The sequence below is a fragment of the Pinus tabuliformis genome, chromosome 1_1 (genome assembly GCF_031772625.1).
Source record: "Pinus tabuliformis cultivar Carrire ecotype Pingquan chromosome 1_1, CPIR1, whole genome shotgun sequence".
Lineage (NCBI taxonomy): Eukaryota > Viridiplantae > Streptophyta > Pinopsida > Pinales > Pinaceae > Pinus > Pinus tabuliformis.
The window spans coordinates 996,143,171-996,167,285 of NC_142297.1; the positions used below are offsets into that span (position 1 = coordinate 996,143,171).

A 24,115-nucleotide genomic window follows, 5' to 3' on the forward strand; every position below is an offset into this window, starting at 1 on the left:
GAACTGCGGTTGTTGGTATTGCATTAGCCACGGTTGTGACGCCATGTGTTGTTGCCCGATACTAACTCTTTGACCAAGATGAGGGGTGATTGTACCCGTTTGAACCTGTGTCATTCCACCAATCGGTGATTGTGGTTGAGTTACAGGGTCAAGAGGCTGTTGCATTACAACCTGAGAAACCTGAGGTTAGCATACAACAGGTAGCGCTTGAACTTGCGACACCGTCACAATAGCTGGCATAGTTGGTATACTTGACATAGGTAAACATTGTTGCATCGAATATACAACTCTTGGTTGTTGAGGTAGTATCGGTACCCAACCGCTTGACTTAATTCCAACATAACCCAAATTTTGTTGTGAACTCCCGTATGGCTGTCCTCCCGGAGGGGACAATGAAAGGTATACTGCCCCCCATACGGTGGTAATCCGGTACTTAAGGGAATGGTTTGCCCTTGAGGGCCGACTGCCCAAATTGACCTCCAAATGGATCAATTTGCTGAGACTCAACATAAGAGTTTCCGGATATTATTCCGGATGAACAAACAGGAACAGACCATACCGTCGAAATAGCCCCTGAGTGGGCTCCTTCTAGCAATTGAGAGCTAGTTGGGATAGATGGTATACTGGTGAACATTGTTGGAGTGATAGCAGGAAGTTATGTCGTCGCTGTGTCAGATGACACAGTCCTAGATGTTGACGGTTGTTCAGAAATTTCTAGTCTATCCAAAAGATTACCTAGCGATTCTACAGGAGCTTCCGCTAGCGGTAGACTAATTTCTGATGAAGAAGGATACAAAGTGATCCCGACTCCAAATTGCGATGGAGTACTAGATGGAGGATCTTCCACAATCTCTTCTATAGCAATCAGACCAGGTGGAAGGGGTAGACCGTCAGGTCCGTAGAATATTTCTGGTGCCGAAGAAGGTATAGAATCTGTAGCGACAAATGTTTGGGGAACAACACTCTCCGAACCGGTTCTAGATGGAACTGGTTCAGTGATACAAGTGTTTACTTTCAGACTAGGATCAATACTACTGTCCTTCGGTGGCTGCTGAACTTCGTCTGTAAAGGCAGGGATACCAGAAACGTTTGGAGTAACCGGAGTCTCTGATGTTGTTGGAACACTTGTTCTAACTTTAGCAGGAGATTTGGAACCGGTTAAACGAGTTCGCTTTGTCTGTAATAGCTTCGATTCCGGAGACAAAGATGGTTGACTCGTAAGCCTCCGCGAACGACGGGGTTTCAATTGACTTTCTTCCACGATTGCGGATTACTCGATCAACTAAAAATCAAGGGGAATTATGTTTCCGAATTAGATGAATTTTAGACGCTTTGACACAACTTGCTTTTTCAATTTTAAGGAGTCGAGAAAAAACAAAAGATGACTCTAGTCACCTTCGATTTTTAATGAGCCTGAAGTGACAAGTGCTCAGATGGACCTTTTTCGTTAAGGAGTCTGAAAAGGAACGAAAGGGACTACTCTGGAAATCTAGGTAGAGGGATTACCAAACCAATCGCAAAACTGCAGAATACTTTTTACGGTACGGCAGTCAATCTTCCCGAATGTTGTGTTCAGTGTATTGCGATCGATATGGCGGCAGACACGGCTTCCTATGGATAAAGGATTAAGCCTATTGTGGTCTCCCAAAATATACTCGACGATACGTGGGAGCACAAGTCCGTACTGGCACTTATCGTCTCAAAGTGGAGGAATCACCCAACCATCAGAGAGAACAACAGTTACCAGGCTTTACGACGTCGGAATACGTCTCTAGCCTAGACTTCTAGATGTTGTGCGTTAGGTCCCAAAGCGTTGTTAGATTCATTAAATTTATTTTATAGTTGATCTTGCTTAAGAAATTTTCCTTTCAGGTTCACCGCGAGATGTAGATGTACAATTCCTAAAATGAAATATAAGATGATAAACAATCTTTTATCTTCTTTGTGCATTGAAAATCCTAGCTACTAAGGAAGGAGAGACAGTATTCTTTCACAAAGAGCAAAGAGCACACACTAAATGCACTGTCCTAAATCAAACCAATCAAACAGTCTAAATGCAAATGCACATGCATGTATTTGTTTTCGGCTTTCTTAGTATGTGAATGGTAAAAAGAGAGCTAATGCGCAAATCTGAATTACTTTTCAAGCGAAAATTACTAACAAGTTTCTTTTCAAAATAAAAAATGGAGACAATCACAACACTTTATGATTTGGAAACGAATACTTGCTTTCGACACTAGAAAAACTACAAATTCAGACCAAGTACAATAGCAACAGGGTAATCGACTATCAAGAGCAACCAAACTCTCTCCTATGACTGAAAATGACACTTGCGACACTTTCAAATCAAGGAACGATAGTACAACTATGTTACTTTTTGCAAAGGAGAACTGAAAATGACTCAACAAATACACAAAAACATTTACAGTTCTTTTGCACAATGGAGGTAGAATATCAACAAGGAAAGGGGTTTCTAATAGAGATATACTGATTACAAACAGCAAAACTCATGAATAGAACTGAAAAGAATGAACACAGAAACCAAAACTGAGGAACAATGCCTAGTCTGATCAGCGCACCTGTAACACAGGGAACTTGAAATGCAGCGCACCTACTACACTCGGGAAGTGCACTGAATTTCAGATTCACAGAACAAAGCCTGCGCTGGGCTAGAGACGAGACTTTGCTTGGGTTCTAGGTCATAGTTTGCAGTTTAGTTCAGGGGTTTTGGCCGAGCAAATGGTAATCAGTAAATCAACGATCAGGGGTAGATCTAAGGAGGTTCCAAGAGCTACCACGAGAGCAATTAGAGAGTTTGTGAATCAGTTGTTTAATTCATAAACAAATCCTGGAGATTGACTGAAGCGGCATTTCTCTACTTTCCATTTGCATAGCAAATGCAGTTCGAAAGCTACCTAGCTCGACTTCAGGCTCCATCTGTAAGTTTATAAAATAAACAACAAAGAAGATAAACAAACAACCTAGTTGTTCCCCAGCGAAGTCGCCATTTTGTTACAGGGAAAAGTGTCTACACAGAACTGCTTATCCCACTAAGGTGTGGTAGCTACCTTAGAAACAAACAAAGTAAAGCTACTTTCATTTTTCCTTTATGAAATATAGATGAGAGAAGAACAAAGAAGACCAACCTCTGTCTTGCGCTTATCTCCTAGTTTGATTCCTCTCTCTCTTGATAGTCTTTTGCTACTTGCTCCCTTGTACGCCCAACTTCACAGAGTACCTGTAGGATCACAGTAGCATAACACTATACAAGAACATGGATCTATAATCATAAACAATCTAGGATCAGATGTAAATTGACCATACAAATGCATAAAACATAAATGACACAAGAGTATGGAGGAAAACTTGAATAGCTTTTATTGATAATCAAGAAAGAGCCAAGGGAGTTACAACCAGTTGTTCTGACCCAGCATCATCCTCTCAGCAAGTAAGCCCTTCTTCACCTCATACAAAGCTTAGATCACCCAACACTATGATGTTGTCTCAAGAAACCAACAGCAATTCCTTACAAGATGCAAAATTCCAGCCTCTGGATCTCTGGGATGAGGGATCCATATATAGATATCTGTAAGGGAGATGAGTCAGCTTGTGATTTGATTAGTGTCTTCCCTCTGATAGTTCTTGCTTCCACTTGGAGATTGATGATCTCTTACTCATCCTTGGTCGAATTCAAAGAGGCAAGTGTCACAGGAGAAGTTTCTGGAAGATTCCATGCCTCTCCACCTCGCGGATTGACACTGCCATTTGTCACTTCTCGCCCATCGCACCCCATAGAAGGGCTTTTTGAAATGCAACGCAACCACAGAGTGTACTTAGGTGAGATGCAATGCACTTTGCCTATGGAGCAGCTGAAATGATCCTGTTTTGACCAGTTTTGAGCAGTTTTTCATGGAGAACTTCCGGGAGAAGCTGTAATCAGTTGACCTTGTTCCTTTAGGGGTTAGAACAACACTTTTAGTGACTTAGGAGCCGTTGGTTTATGGACGTTTCATGCTTGGGGTTGCAATGCCCAAAAATGTCTATAACACTTGGTATAGTGGGAAACAGAGGTATGTGGCACTCAACTCAACAAAGGTCGAATACATGGATACAAGTCAAGAACTATGTGGGGCCATATGGATAAGGAAAAAGCTTGTGGTTCTTTTCAGTCAATAGATGGATTCAACAATGATTTAGTGTGATAATTAGAGTTGTATCAAACTCTATCAGAATCTAGTATTTCATGACAAGTCCTAACACATTGATATCTGGTGCCATCACTTGCGTAATTGTGTGCAGAGGAGAATTATGATGCTACAATACAGATGTAGATATATGAAAAAAGGCATTGTCAAGAGGAAAATTCAAATTCCACAAGTATGGGATAAGGGTGGTGCAAAATCCCTTTATTGCTAAGAGGGAGTGTTATAAAATATAGCAAGAAAGGCTAAATTTGACTTGTTCCTTAGTCAAATTTAGTAATTTGATTTTCCAAATCAACAAGATGACTTGGATGGTAGTTAACTTGTGTGACATGGCCTTGTCTACTTGTTTACTCAGTAAATTCAAGTTATAGGCTAGAAGTAGAGTTGTGCATGTATTGTTGCTAAAATTTAGCAATCTAATTCAGTTATTATCAGTTTGACTCAGTTAAATTAGCTCAAGCAACTAGTCAAGTTAGTTGAAGGATAATTGAGTAGTAGAATTATTGTTAACTCAATGATCTCTCAATTAAACTAGTCAATCAGCTAAAAATAGCCCATACATGCATGGAATTTGAATTTCTAGATTGAAGTGGAGGAAAAGGCACATTGTAATTATTAATTATATACTAGTTGATTGTACATGCTGGGAATTGAGGCAGGTGATCAATTACTTGGGATTTTCACAATGAAATAGTAAATTCTCTTATTATTTAGGAACTAATTTCCTCAGTAACTGTGCAAGGAAAGAAGAGAAAGATGGGGCCTTGAATTGACTAAGTGTTGGCCAAAGAAGGACAATCAGTAGGAGAACATGTTTACATCACAGGGTGTGCTTTAGGATTGAAGCAAGACATTGTAATAGTTTCTCATTCTCATATGATTAATGAAAAGAAGTGGAAGGGTTTTTCCCTGTTGGGTTTCCCTATAAATAATTGTGTTCTTGTGTTGTTTTGATGGTTTCATGTCATTGCATGTGTTTCTAAATTGTGATTTCCATTTCGCAGAATAGTAGAGGAAATTTGTAATCTCTTGTTTTCAGTTCGAATACATCAGTAGTAGAAAATTTATATTAATTTCTACATTCTTAGGGTGTTGTAGGGTACAAATATCTTAGCGATGGGTGGCTAAAAATGTTTCCCACACTCCCAGTTCTACCTAGACCACACTCTTGGCCTTTAGGCTTCTCACCCAAAATAAAACAAAATTTGGCCAAGTGTATAGACCCTGCCCTTACCTCAGATTTGATCACTGGGGTCGATGGATTATGGTTGGTGTCTATACACACAACATGGTTCCACTAGGGTGTGGTTTCACTAGTGCCCACTAGGTGTTAGACCTGCTAGCATGTCAACAAAGTCATGTTCTCAAACTTCCTCTCGACCTCGAAAACATAGTGTATATGGACTAAAACGAAACCTAGGCTAGGTTCATAAAGCAGAACTACAATTTTTGTGTGCCCACCCTCCTGTATTTTCAAGGAGAATCATGGCTTAATTCTTGATACCTAAAAATCTCATTTTTGATAGAATAACTAGCATAGGGATTCGTTAAACTAAGTATACCCATAATTTTGGAAATCAATTGGTTGAATATGAACACATAATTGCACATTCACCATGAACATAATAATGAATAGCATATTCTAGACACACGTTAAAATTCATGTGCATACATGACACAATTCTAATCATGAAGATACATTGAACATTAAAACTCAGACATTCATTTACATTTACAAATATGCAAGATCTTTCACCATTCACAATGTAACAAGATTCATCACACTCCATAAGAAAATACACATAAGAAATGTACACTTATCTATGTGTTTAATGATGACTGAAAAATGAAGGAAGGACTTCAACTCTCCACTCAATTGTAAGCCATCCACATTGCAATCTTTCTTGCAACTGATTACCCTGAGCTAGATCCAAAGTCTGAGGGGATGCATATTAAGGGAAATTCAAATTCTAGGCTTAATCACATAACCAAGAGAAGTAGTCCATTGTTTAGTTAGTTTATCAATTGCTCTACAATAGTAAGCACCAAAGTGACTTATCGGCCGAATGCAACAATAAACAAGTTGTCTATAATCATATCAGCAGAGATCGAAGGAATAGAAGTGGAATTAATGTCCAGGAAATCTTGACAAGGAAAGGTTTCATGTTCTTCAGAGTTGAATACCCCCACAAAATGAAGAGCCCAAAAAATCATTATATTTAGATAAGATAACATGAATGCTAATTGAAATAACAACCTCAATATAGGCGTGGGACAATAATATTCTACAAGATGATAGACTTAGGGTGCACTATCAAAGCCACTTTTGCTGTTGTTAGTTAATATTGTCTTAAATTGATAAGTTTTTGTCTTAATTGTTAATTGTCTTAAATGAGTTTCATCTTAAGTGGTCATTGTCTTAAATATAAAGTTTTGTCTGAAAATATTTTTGTCGCAAATTGTTTTTGTCTTACATATAAAGTTTTGCCTTAAAATGCCCATGGTTGAGATTCAATATTTTACCAGGAATTTAGATAGAGGTCTACTGGAGGATTCCACTATGGAACCAAGTGGAGAAGGCATGTAGTCCAATTGTAAGGAGAGAGTAGCCAACCCTCACATTTGATATAATGTCTCATTTCTCTGAACTGGTGGAATATGCCAATTAGTCAATGATTCCTTCCTCGATCTATATGAGTTAACGAGTTAGTGATAAACCGTTATTTCCCTTATTCATGGCTTGAGTGTCACATTGTTTTAGTCTTAAGCCATAATTCTGTGTAAGCTTTAGTCTTAGCTTATTGGACTGGACTAGCTTCAATGGACCTTATGGTGAGTATGGCACTATCGGATCACTAAGGCCGACTTTCTTCCCTGCTCGATGGGTGGGTTTTTCAGTCAAGCTCCCTTATGCCTTCACACTCAAGGACTAATTTCCATCCAGCCCGAGGAAACCTTTGCACACCTCTAAACAAATTAGGGATCCTTTTGAGGATCACGTGGACTAATTGAAAGAATGACCCAACCACTCGACTCACTACTAATATATGATGATCAATATTTAATGAAATGGGAAGAAAATCTTTCTTGATGAAGGAACAATTGCACCATTTATTACGAATAAGAAACCAATTAATCCATTTATTATTGAATTTTTCGATAATGAAAACAATCACATGGAATCATTCAATAACACTGATTTTTCAACGATATCCAATGATCGAGATGGGGGGTGACATACTCTTGGATAATCGCTCCCCACTGACCCAAGAATTATGCACTAAAAAAACTCTAGTTTCAAGAAGGACCTAAAAAAGTAATGGAAAAACTACTCCTCAAAGACAAACTAATAGAAGAACTACTCTCTTCTCTTTCAACAAACCATACCTATACCTACTACCTACGCTCTTGAAGGTAGGAAGTAGCAACTCAGTTCGTTCCTTTGAGCCAAGTCAAGCCTCTCTTCCCGAAGCTAAAAGACTCTTCCTTTTTCTTGGGTCCTATTCCAAAATTCCATAACCTCTACTCTTCCAGTTCGCAGCTGCCACCCCACTAAAGGAGAGAATAATAGATGCTTGCTCTCATCCGAATACCTGGTCCATTGAGCAAACCACTTGCCCACTAAAAGGTTTCAAACTATTTTTGTCTTACATATAAAGTTTTGCCTTAAAATAATTTTGTCTTAAACTATTTTGTCTTAAATATAAAGTTTTGTCTTAAAATATGTTTGTCTTAATTTTTTTTGTCTTAAGTATAAAGTTTTTCCTTAAAATATTTTTGCCTTAAACTGTTTTGTCTTAAAATATGTTTGTCTCAATTTTTTTTGTCTTAAGTATAAAGTTTTTCCTTAAAATATTTTTGCCTTAAACTGTTTTGTCTTAAAATATTTTTGGCTCAAACTGTTTTTGTCTTAAATTTAATTTTTTGCCTTAAAATAATTTTGTCTTAAACTGTCTTTGTCTTAAATATAAAGTTTTATCTTAAAATATTTTTGTCTCAAACTGTTTTTGTCTTAAATTTTATATTTAAGACAATTCAATTGATATTAAATTTTAATCTAAAATAAATAAAATAAAAATTTACTTTTTAAGACAAAATATTTCTTTTTTCTTAAAAAAATGTCTTAAAAGTGCCCTTGGTGTAGTAGTGATTGGACATGACAATTGATAAATTCAAGTGTGAATATTCTTTTGTACTTCTGTGTAGATCTCGCTGTGATCTCTTTTAAATTTATAAAAGCTGATGTTATGTTTGAGAATACATGCTCGGCCATATGATGAAATTACATGAGTAATCAATCGACCATTTCTCACAATGGTTTTAGAAGGCAGAAAACCCCAAGAGCATAGAACCTTCACTATCTAGGCATTTGCATATTACCAACGGGAAAAAACCATCACTGTCAATACATTTTTATTTTATGAACACTCGAGAGATGGTTTGATAAATTATTGCACTAAGAAGCTTACAGTCATGTATGATCCCTATGTGTAAGTATGTCAGGTCTTCCAAAAAAAAAATGGTTAATCTTGCCCAAAATATTCACTTAATCTTAAATTATATATAACTTCAATATTTAAATTATATATAACTTCATTAGATTATATATAACTTTTTAATCTTATTAATGAAGCAAGATTAATTATTAAACTAAAATTATATATTATTATATAGAATTTCAATAGATAATTATCTCATGCGTTTAATAGTGAATTTGAATGGACCATAAATTTACTTTTAACAAAAATATTTACCACATTAAAATTCCAAAAAGAAGGTTTGCAACTTGAGAGATTTGATCTCTTTGGGTATAGGATAGATCCAGTGTTAGATGGATTTAAACTAGTTTTATTGAAAACTCAAGAAATAGTGAGAATGTCCTAGAGTCACAGTTTCTCTAGCCATAAGTCAAGCATGATATAATCTCTAATGAACTCATACCACTTAACAAAAAAACAAAAATTAATATTTTTTTCATATATATATATATATATATATATATATATATATATTTATATATATATATATATATATATATATATATATATATATATATATATATATATATATATATATATATATATAATTTAATACTAAACGATAATAATATATATATTTTTGTCTCAAACTATTTTTATCTTACATAGTTTTGCGTTAAAATGACCATGGTTGGGATTCAATGTTTTACTAGGAATTTAGACAAAGGTCTACTAGAGGATTCTGCTATGGAACCAAGTGGATAAGGCATGTGGTCCAATTGTAAGGAGAGAGCAGCCAACCCTCACATTTGATATAATGTCTCATTTCTCTGAACTGGTGGAATATGCCAATTATTCAATGATTCCTTCCTCAATCGATATGGGTTAACGAGTTAGTGATAAACCATTATTTCCCTTATTCATGGCTTGAGCGTCACGTTTCCTTAGTCTTAAGCCATAGTTCTGTGTAAGCTTTATTCTTAGCTTATTGGACTAGACTAGCTTTAGTGGACCTTATGGTGAGTATGGCACCATTAGATCACTAACGCTGAATTTCTTCCCTGCTCAATGGGTAGGTCTTGCAGTCAAGCTCCCTTATGCCTTCGCACTCAAGGGCCAATTTCCATCTAGCCCAAGGAAACCTTTGAATGCCTCTAAACAACTTAGGGATCCTTTTGAGGATCACAAGGACTAATGGAAAGAATGACCCAACCACTCAACTCACTACTAATATATGATGATCGATATTTAATGAAATGGGTAGAAAACCCCTTTTGATGAAGGAACAATTGCACCATTTATTATGAATAAGATACTAATTAATCCATTTATTATTGAATTTTTCGATAATGAAAAGAATCACATGGAATCATTCAATAACACTGATTTTTCAACGATATCCAATGATCGAGACGAGGGGTGACATACTCTTGGATAATCACTCCCCATTGACCCAAGAACTATGCACTAAAAAAGCTCTAGTTTCAAGAAGGACCTAAAAAAGTAATGGAAAAACTACTCCTCAAAGACAAACTAATAGAAGAACTACTCTCTTCTCTTTCAACAAACCATACCTATACTTACTGACTACGCTCTTGAAGGTAGGAAGTAGGAACTCATTTCGTGCCTTTGAGCCAAGTCAAGCCTCTCTTCCCAAAGCCGAAAGACTCTTCCTTTTTCTTGGGTCCAATTCCAAAATTCCATAACCTCTGCTCTTCCAGTTCGCAGATGCTACCCCACTAAAGGAGAGAATAATGAATGTTTTCTCTCATCCAAGTACCTGGTCCATCGAGAAAACCACTTGCCCACTAAAAGGTTTCAAACTATTTTTGTCTTACATATAAAGTTTTGCCTTAAAATAATTTTGTCTTAAACTATTTTTGTCTTGAATATAAAGTTGTCTTAAAATATTTTTGTCTCAATTTGTTTTTGTCTCAAGTATAAAGTTTTGCCTTAAACTATTTTGTCTTAAAATATTTTTGTCTCAAACTATTTTGGTCTTAAATTTAAAGTTTTGTCTTAAAATAATTTTGCATTACTCTGTTTTTGTCTTAAATATAAAGTTTGTCTTAAAATATTTTTGTCTCAAACTATTTTTGTCTTAAATTTTATATTTAAGACAATTCAATTGATATTAAATTTTAATGTAAAATAAATAAAATAAAAATTTACTTTTTAAGACAAAATATTTCTTTTTTCTTTAAAAAATGTCTTAAAAGTGCCCTTGGTGTAGTAGTGATTGGACATGATAATTGATGAATTCAAGTGTGCATATTCTTTTGTACTTCTTTGTATATCTCGATGTGATCTCTTTCAAATTTATAAAAGCTGACATTATGTTTTATAATACATGCTCGACCATATGATGAAATTACATGAGTAATCAATCGACTGTTTCTCACTATGGTTTTAGAAGGCAGAAAACCCCAAGAGCATAAAACCTTCACTATCTAGGCATTTGCATATTAGCAATGGGAAAAAACCATCACTGTCAATACATTTTTATTTTATGAACACTCGAGAGATGGTTTGATAAATTATTGCACTAAGAAGCTTACAGTCCAGTATGATCCCTATGTGTAAGTATGTCAGGTCTTCCAAAAAAAAATTGGTTAATGTTGCCCAAAATATTCCCTTAATCTTAAATTATATATAACTTCAATATTTAAATTATATATAAATTCATAAGATTATATATAACTTTTTAATCTTATTAATGAAGCAAGATTAATTATTAAACTAAAATTATATATTATTATATAGAATTTCAATAAATAATTATCTCATGCGTTTAATAGTGAATTTGAATGGACCATAAATTTACTTTTAACAAAAAAAATTACCACATTAAAATTCGAAAAAGAAAGTTTACAACTTGAGGGATTTGATCTCTTTGGGTATAGGATAGATCCAATATTAGATGGATTTAAACTAGTTTTATTGAAAACTCGAGAAATAGTGAGAATGTCAGGGAGTCACGGTTTCTCAAGCCATAAATCAAGCATGATATAATATCTAATGCACTCATACCACTTAACAAACAAACAAAAATTAATATTTTTTTAATATATATATATATATATAATTTAATACTAAACAATAATAATATTATGAGACTTAAAATAAATGAAACCTAACAATATAAACCCTTTTATTGTCTAAATATTTATATTTTTTCAATCAAATAAAATTCTATTATAAATAAATATATTTTAAACTAGCTTACCTATATAAATTAAATTGTTGGTAAGCAATAATAGGCATTAATATATATTATTATTAATATTTTTTTTTACTTGGAATGAAGTCACAAAAAATTTAGTACTTCCCCACATTTCATGTATGGTAAACTTGGTAAACATTCACCCTTGATTACAATGCTTCTCCCAAAGGAATCAAAGAGAGAAACACTATCAAATAATTTCACATCTATCTATAGGCTACTTGATCTAACCCTTAGGGCTATGAATCCATAACTAATATATCATTGTTAAGATAAGAAAAATCATAAAAACTAAGTAAATTGTAACTTTATTTTAAATTATTATTGTTATTAATTACAAAAAAGATTAATATATAACTTAAACATATATATATTTGAGAATATATGGAACAAGATTCTTAACCAAGGAGATCTACTTCTACTTTACCATCGTAGATCCATCTAAAACTGGATCTATCATGCGTCGAGAGGGATCAAATTCCTGGAGTTGCAAACCTTCTTTTTAGAGTGTAGAATTTGAGGAAAGGTTTGCACCTTGAGGGATTTGATCCCTCTAGGGGCATGATAGATCCAGTGTTAGATGGATCTAATCTAGTTCAAGTTGAGGGCAACAGTGTCACGTTTTTAGATTATCATTATTATGTATATGTTTGAGATTAGCATCAAAATTCACATTATGTTGTCTTTGCCTGACATGACCACATCATTCTAATTTAGTCTATGTTTCTTTTCTTGAATGCTTTGTACATATGTGTTTGGATGATTTGAGTGCTTTGTGTGTTTATGTGTTTGGATTTGGATGATAATGTTTTTGAATGTTATAGTTGTTGTGTTATATTTTTATGTGTATGTAATTGCTATTAGTAATTAGTTGGTAATTAATAAGGGAGACAATCTCATCAATAGTTTGCAAGCGTATTGATATTGCACATCTATTTCATTTAATTTTAGGCATCACAACTTCTAACAACTAATTAATTCTAATTAGTGTCCCTCCACGTATTACTAAATATATCTTGAAGAGTAGTTTTAATAATTTATTGCGTCAAGATTACTCTTGAAATAATTTTTTTCTTTGCTAATGTTTGAAATAATTTATTTCCTTTAAGAATATTTTGATGACTTTTTATCTATAGTCGATTCAGCGAAGTCAATAAATAATGTATTTTTGAAATTTTTTAATGAGTAGCTAGAATTATAAAATCTTTACATTATTTGTTTCTCCAAACAATTATCACATCTCCTTCAAAAATATTTTGATTTTTTTTTAATGTTTATAAATATATCTTTTCCTCTTATAAATATTATGAATACATTATTCTATGCAATTATCTATATGTAATTTTGAATATATTTTGAATATATTTTGAATATATGCAATTGCATATTAGTAATTAGTTGGTGATGTAGAAAGGAGATGATCTTTTCAGAGATTAATTTTCACTTTCCAGGAGGATTCATTTTTCACATCTATTTCATTTTAATACTAGGTATCGCAATTTCTGATAGCCAATTAATTCTTAATAGTTTCCTTTTAGGCATTTACTAAATATATCTTGAAAATATTTTTTATGAATAATATACAATGTCAATATTAACAACCTGTAATGCATCTAATGGAAGCTATCAAATAATATTAGAAAATAACATCTACACTGAAATCAATGCATCTAATGCAATCAACCAAATGAGATTAGAAATCAACATCTACACTAAAATCAATGTGTTCGATGAAAGTAATAAAATAGGATTAGAAATCCAAATCTAGATTGAAATAAATGCATCTAGTGCAAGTAATCAAATAGGATTAGAAATCAACATCTACACTGAAATCAATGCATCTAGAGCATGCAATCAAATAGGATTATAAATCAACATCTACACTGAAATCAATGCCTCTAATGCAAGAAAATGAATAGAATTCTAAGAAAACATCATCTACATTGAAATCAATGCATCTATTGCAAGAAATATTCTTGCCTCTCTCCCCTCCATCAAATCTTTAAAAATATCTTTAATAACTTTTTCAAAGCATTTGACACAATACTAAGAGAGCCTTTGTTTCAACAGCTTTGAGACATTTGCGTCTAGCAGACGATGAGGCTATACGAGTCGGTCCTTGGCTGCCTTCGTACGGCACACGACCTCTATCACTTCAGATAGAGTACCATAGGAGTTAAGAGGAGTTAAGCAGGGGTGTCCCCTATCACCGTCACTTTTTGGGACTACATCGACAAGTTGGAATCTTTCCCCCGCGAGCATATCCTGAACGGGGACGATTGTCTCCTTCGTTGATGACTTGATCCTACTAGGCTCCTCCCCTGAGGGCCTACAGAGACAGATTGATGCCTTGACCAGGTTTTAGAAGTCTCAAGGTTAAAAACATCCAATCCATATAATGCAAGTAATCAAATAGGATTATAAAACAACATCTACATTGAAATTCACGAGTCTAATGCAATCAGTGAAATAATATTAGAATTCAACATCTACACTGAAATCAATGCATCTAGTGCAAGCAATCAAATATAGTTAGAAATCAACATCTATACTAAAATCAATGCATCTAGTGCAATCAATAAAATAGAATTAGAAGTAACCATCTACATTGAAATCAATGCATCTAGAGAAACCAATCAAATAGGATTAGAAATAAACATCTACACTAAAATCAATGCATCTAGTGCAAACAATCAAATATAATTACAAATCAACAGCTACACTGAAATCAATGCATCTAGTGAAAGTAATCAAATAGGTTTATAAATCATCATCTACACTGAAATCAATGCATCTTGTGCAAGAAATATTCTTCCCTCTCTTCCCCCTACATCTATATCTATATCTCCCTTCATCTCTCCTTCTTTGTCTCTCAATCTCACCCCCCCAAACATACATGCTCTCTCTCTGCATATATTTTTTCCAAAGAAAAAAGCGAACTTTTTTATTAAAAAATAAAAAGTTACAAGCATATGCTTTAAGCATTCAATTTGGCTGTGTGGAAATTAATCATACAGCCCACAATGTACAGCACTGCCTAAAAAGCAGAAAAAGAATGAGCTGCTCCAGTTTTCTGGAGTGCAACAAAAAAGGAAAACCAGCTGGTCTAAGTCTTTCTGCCCTTCTTCTTCTCCACTTTTCACCAACCGTCCATGTTGGGAGGGGAGTCAATAACGGCTAGCTGGTTTTCCATCGTACTCATTGGTTGCTCCTTATCTGAATCCGATCCTTCAGGATTGTGGCTTCTTTTGTTATCGCTTATTTCCATTTGGAGCTCTTGTTCCTTTTCCTCATTGATCTCCTTGTCCTTTTTGTCCTGATTTTTATCCTTTGCTGTATTTTGTTCTTTTTTCTTTTCTATAGTTGCCTTCTTATATGCAGTGTCTATATTCTGCCATCCTTTCGGCTTCCTTTGTTGTTGCTTGCTCTTGTTGAGGCTTGGACATGCATTGTATAAATGACCTGTTTGTTGACATCCCCGGCACCTGAAAGCTATATTCTCATAGTCCAACGGTTGTTCCCACTGTGTATTATTGAAATTCAGAATGATACTCTCAGGTAGTCCTCGGCTAAGATCTACCTCGACACATATTCTGGCAAAAGTAAATATTCCTTTTATGTGTCTCTCTGCGTCTATCTTTATCATTCTCCCCAGAGTATTTCCAATTGCTATTAGAACCTTTGAATGCCAAAAATGTAGAGGAAGATTATGCAACCTCACCCATATAGGCATCCTTGATACCACCATGGTGTTAGCATCAAAATCAGGAAACCAAGGGGTAATAAAAAGTCCAGCACTGCCCCAGAACCATGGCCCTTGGTTGAGTATTGTTTCCCTTTCTTCCTCTATTTCGAAACATACTATAAAAAATCCTTTGGGGTATAGGTAGATTTGGCATTTTTTTGTCCAAGCAGAATGAATCCATTGATATAATGCATCAGTTCTAGGCCAAAAGCCGTTAAATCTACAAATGACTGCATTTTTTTGTAGATTTGAATATATATTTTTTACCTCTGGTATTTCGATAGAGATAGCTGGGCTCTCCGGCATTTGATCTACAATGAACTGCCCTGGAGGTTCCGTAGCCATTGTGGAATTTTTTCCTTTGCCCTTCACTGCTTCCTTAAAGGACCCATTGCTTTGCGAGCTATTTCCTGCATTTTCGACTCCTCCTCATAATCTCATATTGAGAATGATTATGGAACCTGGCTTGATGTTATATCATTGCATGGTTCTGTATTCCTGCAGCGATTTGCCCTCATTTAACAGGTGTTGTTCCTCAGTCGGGTAGCCAGTCTGATTGGCAATATTTTTCTTTAGATCTGAAACCCTGTCGTTGTCATAAGTCCAGATCACGATTGTAGTTCCTTTTGGCATCTTCACAAAAATTTGAAACCCGGATCTAGCAATCTGGGGTGGCTCGGTTCTTATCAGATCTGAGCCATCTAACTCCGTATCCGAGAGAGGTTCCAGATCTCTTGGATTTTGGCACTTCCTTCGATTGTTGTCCAGATCGGGTAGATCCAGGCCAGATCTGGAAGTCACTGATCCACCCGCTCTGTCATGGGCACTTGTATCCAGTAGTGGGATCCAGATCTTCAGGCTCATGGCCGGTATGGTTAGGGTCTCTAGGCCCGACTTCCATTCAATGACGTAAACCCTCGTCTGTTCAGCAATGTATCGGGCCATCGCATTCTGCACAGACCATATACCCCTTCGTTCTGTCCAGCTCGACCTTCCTGCTACTGGCTGATCTGACCAATATCCAACCTGCATGTTGCATTTGACGAGGTCCAGAGGGGTTACGCCATTATCGGTTAGACCGCATCTGAGAATGCCTCCTATGGTGTGAGCCACATAAAAGGCTGGGGAATACATGGCATTTTCCCCGGCTCACTGGGCGCCAGCACGTCAAAAGTCTTGGGAACCTTGGCGTTATCATTAACCTTTTCTGCGGAAGCCCTGGCACTGTGGATATTCGACAGAGGATTCCTGTTTCTGTTTCTAAGCGTCGCTGATACAAACGTGCCTCCTCTGAGATGGCAAGAAGAAGCAGGGGCGTACAGAGCGCATGGAATCGTCGATCGGGTGTTTTGCTCTCAGATCGCCATTGTTCTCGTCCGGCTTATCAATACTCTCTCTCTCCATATATATATATATATCTATATATATATATATATATATATATATATATATATATATATATATATATATATATATATATATATATATATATATATATATATATATATATATATATATATATATATATATATATGTATATGTATATGTATATATCCCTCCCTCTCTTTATCTCTTTCTTCTTCCCTCTCTTCACCTCCCATATATATCGCCATATCCCTCTGCCTCTCCTTTGTCTCTCTATATCACCCCTAAAGCATACACACTCTTTCTCCATATCTATATATCTCTCCTTCTCCCTCTCTCCTCTCTCTCTTCCTTCCTCTTTGTCCATTTCTCTCCCACCTCACTCCATCTACCCCCCTCATCTCTCTCTTTTCCCTCCAACTTTGTCACTATCTCCCTCCCTCTCTCCTCTCTCCTTCTCTCCCCCATTCCTTCCATCTCTCCATATTTGTCTCTCTATTCCTTCCATCTCTCCTTATTTGTCTCTCTATCTCACCCAAAAACATACACACCCTCTCGTGTTACTCCCTCTCTCTCTCCACTTTTGTCTCTCTATGTCTCTCTTCTTCACTCCATCTCTCCCCCTCAAACTCCATCTCTATGTCCCTCCCTCTTTGTCCCCATCTCTCTCTCTCTCTACCCTCTAACCTTATCACTATCTACCCCTCTCTCTCTCCCTTTTCCCTCCAACGTTGTCATTATCTATCTCCCCCGTTCATATTTGTGTCTCCCCTATATCTCTCTTACCCTTCTCTTACTCCTCTCTTTCTCTATCTCTTCATTCCTCCTCTTCCCTACCCTTCATTGTATTTCCTCCTCTCCCTTGTGACTCCCCGTATCTCTCCGCCTCTTATCACTCTGTCATTGTTCTTCCCTCCATATATATCTAGAGTTAATATATATCATGATAAATTAATATATATTATAATATAACAAATTTAATATTACTTCAAATTTAATATTGCATTAATCTAAAGTTATTAAATTTAATAATATTAATATTATAATATATTAATATTAATATTAAATATAATATTAATATTAATATTAGATTTAATGATGTTTTTTACATGGCATGATAGAAAAATTTATAATAAAACTACATCAAACTAATATTTTTAATTATTACAACTTTGATGTGGAAATATTTATGTCTTTAAATATTTTCATGTACCCCTAGGATATGGCTTTTCCTTTTAAAGATTGATTTTACAAATGTTTATTTAAAACAAATATTAAAATATTTTGGAGCAAGATAAGATTTTTCGATTCTATGTGTTGAATTAACATTTTTCCTTTGATTTAAGAAATGGCATTGGCTTTAGTAAAGAGTAAACATGTTTAAAATTTTACCTAATTTGGAATTTTAATGTGGTAAAAAAATATGTTAAAGGTAAATTTATGATCCATTCAAATTCACGTATATGATAAAGGAACTATTAAACACATGAGATAATTTACTATCCATTCAAATACATAGTTATATTTTAATAATTAATCTTAGTCCATTAATAAGATTAAAAAGTTATATATAATTTAAGGTTGGCCACATTAGCAAAAAATATTTTTATTATTTTTTGAGGGCGTAACATACTTACACATTGGGGTCATACTAGGTTGTATAATGTGCCTCTCAGCGCAATCATCCAAATCTAAAAAATAATAATAATAATAATAATAATAATAATAATAATAATAAATAAATAAATAAAATATAGTGGGTCTTCTAAATAGGATGCAATCGAATTAGTTATAAGGAAATTATATTAAAACTGTGTAAATAAAATTTTTAATTACATTTTATTGATATAATTGTTTGGGAAAATTTCTTCCATAACGAGTGATGTGTTATGTTTTAAAATTTTCATGCAATTCACCTCAAAAATGTTTAACATCATAATAAGTATACAGTGATAAGTTGCATAATTTTCGAACTAATGTAAAAAGGTTTATGGAGGCTTATTCGTTTAAGTAATATATTTTTATTATAACATAAATTTATATGAAATTTAATGTAAAAAGGTTTATGGATCTAATCTCTAAGTATGAGCAAACCCTCTCCATTCAATTTCCATCTCAGCTGGAAGGCCCTTATGCATGTCCATCTTGACCTAAATTTTTCCAACCCTTTGTTCCTTACCAAAAAAAACTTATGAGTCAACATGCAAAAACTTACCGACAGATTCACCAATCTTCTCAAAATCTTCATGATTTTAGACAGCCAGTGGACACCCCAGCACCAAAACCCACAAATGGAAAAAAGGAAAATGATCTTTCTTTGGGTTAAACCAATGCATCCATCATTTTAACATCATACTCCTTGAACCACGTAACCAAACCCTACCTAAGATCTTCTTTGCATCCTATGCCTCTTTAAACTTGAAGCAGAAAAACCCTCGAACAAAAATCATGATTTCCAGAGAATAGCCAAGGAAGGCTTTCCACTTGTCTTCAACACAACCTTCAATTTCAAATTTAGATAAGGCTCAATAGTTGGCCCTTCCAACAAAAGCACACACAAAAATAGCAAAAAATGCCTTAAACCCCACATCTCTACCTAAAACCATCTTGGATCTGGCCTTTCTGGGCTTCCACAATTTAACAGAACTCTTCTTTGGAAAACAAATAGGCAACCTGCTGCCAACAACCCCGAATTTATCACCTCCCTCAGAGCTCTAAATTCAACCAGAGAAAAGACCATCTAGACCTTTCAAAGACTTTCCCAAATCCTTTCCTCCATCACCTTCTTATACATCAAACAACTCGTCGATAATCTCGATGGACCTTGGGGCAACAAGATAGTCTACTTCTTTATTATCTAGACTCTCCTTTGTTGAAGAATTTGTCCCTTTCAACGGTTCAAGATTATTCTCATTAAAAGATAAATATATATCGTAAAACAACATCTTGTTGTCACTAAATTCTTTCCATGCCAGTTCTCGATATTCTTCGTAATATTTAAAACCCCTTCTTGGCTCAACAAAACCTCATCCACCAGATCCATTAAATAGGCTAGCTCAAACTCCAACCAATCATTAGTGTCTGCGACCTCCATGGTTGCATCTCACTGATTCAAGATCAAATTAATGCTTGATTCACCATACTGAACATTCATTCACCTCAACCCATAAAAATATAGTACTTAAACGATTCGTTTAAATATGGGGGAAAGCATTACAAAGGGGTTTCTAAATGTTGGAAGGCTCTTTCTTCTTCTCTTCATATTGTTTCGGATTGGATTGCGTGGAAGCCAAGTAATTATTGGGAGATTCGTCTTGGCGTAGATCCTTTAGTGGGGGCACAATCGTACTTTAAATTGTCTTTGGATCTTCTCTCGAGCTCCATGAAAAAGGAATTTTGTTTCTAGCTTAGGCTGTTTCAGATGATTATGGAAGTGCGCTTAATTTCAAGTGGAAATATGTGGATCAACTTTACCTTTCATAGGATTTAAAAGGTGAATGGGATGCCTTTGTATTGGGTCTTAATCACTCTGGTTTCATGCCATCAGATTCTGATCATTCTTTAGTTTGTTTGTGGGATGTTAAAGGAGGGTAGGTGTCGGCAAAGCTAGTGTATGAAGTCCAATTCAATGAGGACTTTGTCAATGGTTTTAAATACTAGCTTGTTGAGATCTGGAAGTGGAAAGTTCCTTTTAGAATTCAGTTGTTTTGTTGGATTTTGGTTGAGAATAGAGTGTTGACCTGGGACCATTTATAAAAGCGAGGAGTTGCTGGTCCAAATAGATGTGTTCTATGTGGAGTTGAGGAAGAAATTGTTAACCATTTAATGGTTGATTGTCAGTTTACAAAAAAGTATGGAGATTTGTTTTATTTTTTTTTCATATTCAATAAGTATGGGGGATTGATCAATTTCCTGTATGTTTTCAAAATTGGATTAAGGTGATGATTCATTGGAAAGAAATTAAATGCTTCATCAGTTGGGAAGTTTGGAAGTCTCAAAATTTAATTATCTTTGAAGGTCACATGTTGTCTATTGGCAAGGTTTTTCAGTAGGTATTGCAAGATATGGGGTAGATTGATAAAGAAAAGAGTAGTCTGGTTCTGAGAATAGCTCGTCCTCCATTATTGCAGAGTCATACTATAGTTGGTTATTTTGATGGTGCATCTTAGGAAGGGGGATTTAGATGTGGTGCTGGTGTTGTTCTAAAATGTCTAGTGTTGGGAATTTACAACCTAAAATTGAACTGTAGGTAGGGGACTGATACTCGGGTTAAGATTTTGGCTTTATGGTTTATTTTGTATTTTCTCATTTCAAGCAAATCTCTAGTTTACAACTGGTGGGAGACTCAAAAGTTATAGTGGATTGGTTCTCTTTTAAGAATAATATGAAATTGATATCTTTTCAACCATGGATGTAATGTATTCGTCAGTTAAGTGCAAAGTTTCAGGAGTTGAAACTAGAAACATCTACAGGGAATACAATAGGGGAGTTGATCTTCTTTCCAAACAGGCGTTGGATTTACAGGAAGGAAAATTATAATTTGCAAAATGTGAGGGTGATTCAGTTAAGCACTTTGAATGTTTGTATATATTTTAATTTGGGAAGTTGGTGTTATGATCTCATAAATTCCTTATTAGGAATAATGAAGAAGTTTGTCTTTTTGTAAGGGTTTGGTAGTTTTTTGTTTTTTGGGGATTTAGAAGTTAAGGATGATCATTTGGTGATCAACTTGTATTGGGATGTTATGTTTAGCCTTGTAATGTTATCTTTATATTATCTAATATAAGAACTTTTTTTCTGTTTGAAAATATGTAATACATTTTTATAAGATAGAATTATATGAAATTTTAAAAGAGATCAAATTATTAAAGTTAAAAATTTTAGTTGTATAAAATGAATCTATATTAATTATAATATGTTAATTATAATTTATTTAATTTACAGTTATGAAAATATAGATAAATGTCTTTCGGAATAATCACATCATTAGGATTTGGTCGAAGTTTCAAACCAACCAATGTGATTCATCCTCAAGACAAGGTGAAAGAAATCATATAATCTTCAGGAATAAATAGTAAGGATGCATCATTGCCCAAGGTTAGCCGTTGGAGATTAGTCAAACAAGTAAATAAAATATTATATTTATTTAAAAATAAATAAAATATTATTTTTATTTAAAAAGTAGTTTTAATATTCTAATATTATTTAAAATCCTAAAAATTTTAGATATAAATTAATTCGTATTCTTAATTTAGTTAAAAATAGATGTTATGATTACGGATATTGTTATGAATTTTTTTATTTTTTTTTATTACAGAGGAATCGGCAACTAGAGCAGCCTCGCAACTCGCATAACACAGGGTCAATTCTGACCACTAGCACTGTAACCCCTGGGAACTGCGCCCGCCCCTCCCCATAGCTCCGAGCTAGTCCGGGGGATTTGAATTCGTGACCTTTAGTACAGAGCTTTCCTTTCTAATGAACTTCACTGCATTGTGATTACCAACTCGCCTACCCCCGTGGGGCTCAAAAGGTGAGCGGGCTTGGCCCAGACAAGTCACTCCTCGTGACTAGTCAACGCCCTCGCTCAGGTTTGAGCACAAGACCTCACTGTCTTTATGAGTCTGACTTTACCAACTAGCTGCCTCCGCCGACCTTAAAAAGGTGAGCGGGCTTGGCCCAGGCAAGTCACTCCTCGCGACTAGTCAACGCCCTCACTCAAGTTTGAGCACAAGACCTCACCGTCTTTACGAGTCCAACTTTACCAACCAGCTGCCTCTTCCAACCTTAAAATGTGAGCGAGCTTGGCCCAGGCAAGTCACTCCTCACAACTAGTGAACGCCCTCACTCAGGTTTGAGCACAAGACCTCACCGTCTTTACGAGTCTGACTTTACCAACCAGCCACCTCCACCGATCTTGATATTGTTATGAAATTTAATGAGAGGGTTAAAAAATAATAAATAAGAGAAAGTTAAAAGGGGGGATAAGTATTTAACCTCTTTTTTCCTTGTATTTAGATCCAAGCCTTATAGTCTCCCGAGGAAGGTTTATAACTTTTCCTTACCCCCCTTATTAATTTATGGGTTTGCTTATAATTATATTATTTTATAGATTTATGATATTTATTAATTCCTATCCCCTTTAGATTATTTTGGAACCCCTCTTTACCTTATTTTAGAGATTATGTTGGAACCAAATCTCGTATCCTTACACCTAATCATTATCTAATATTACATAAACAACTATTTTTAACTTATCCCCACTATTAACTTTGTTTTGATTTTATTTTTCAACCCTCTCATTAATTTTCTTAACAACATCCGTAATCCTAACATCTATTTTTAACTAAATTAAGAATATTAAATAATTTATATCTAATTTTTAGGATTTTAAATAATATTAAAATATTAAAACTAATTTTTTGAAACCCCTCTTTACCTTATTTTAGAGATTATCTCATTTCCTATTCATTATCTAATATTACATAAACAATTATTTTTAACTTATCCCCCCCTTTTAACTTTGTTTTATTTATTATTTTTTAACCCTCTCATTAAATTTCTTAACAATATATGTAATCCTAACATCTATTTTTAACTAAATTAAGAACACGAAATAATTTATATCTAAAAATTTTAGGATTTTAAATAATATTAGAATATTAAAACTAGTTTTCAAAAAAAAAAAATATTTTGTTTATTTTTAAATAAATATAATATTTTATTCACTTGTTTGACTATTCTCCAGCAGCTAGTTTCAAATGGCTAACCTTGGGCAATGATGCATCCTTACTATTTATTCCTGAAGATTATACGATTTCTTTCACCTTGTCCTGAGGATGAACCACATTGGTTGGTTCGAAAGGTCGACCAAATCCTAATGATGTGATTATTCTGAAAGACATTTATCTACAATAGAGATAACAAAAGTCTCAAATATAACATATGAAAATATAAATAAATAAAATGAAATTATCATTATTAATAAAATATTTATATTTATACTAATTATAATTTATTTAATTTACAGCTGTGAAAATATAAATAAATAAAATGATTTATTATTATTATTATTATTAAAATATTTATATTTATATTA

At 34.4% G+C, this 24,115-nt stretch overlaps 1 protein-coding gene across 1 annotated transcript in view; it reads right to left on the reverse strand.

Moving 5' to 3' along the window:
• LOC149217942 (cationic peroxidase 2-like) overlaps positions 1–15,996 on the reverse strand; it is a 33,130-nt gene extending 17,134 nt beyond the window's left edge. Inside the window, exon 1 of the mRNA XM_089390413.1 lies at positions 15,919–15,996. Coding sequence (XP_089246539.1) covers positions 15,919–15,996 — 78 coding nt within the window. The remainder of the gene's footprint in view (positions 1–15,918) is intronic.
• Between the last annotated feature and the right edge of the window lie 8,119 nt (positions 15,997–24,115).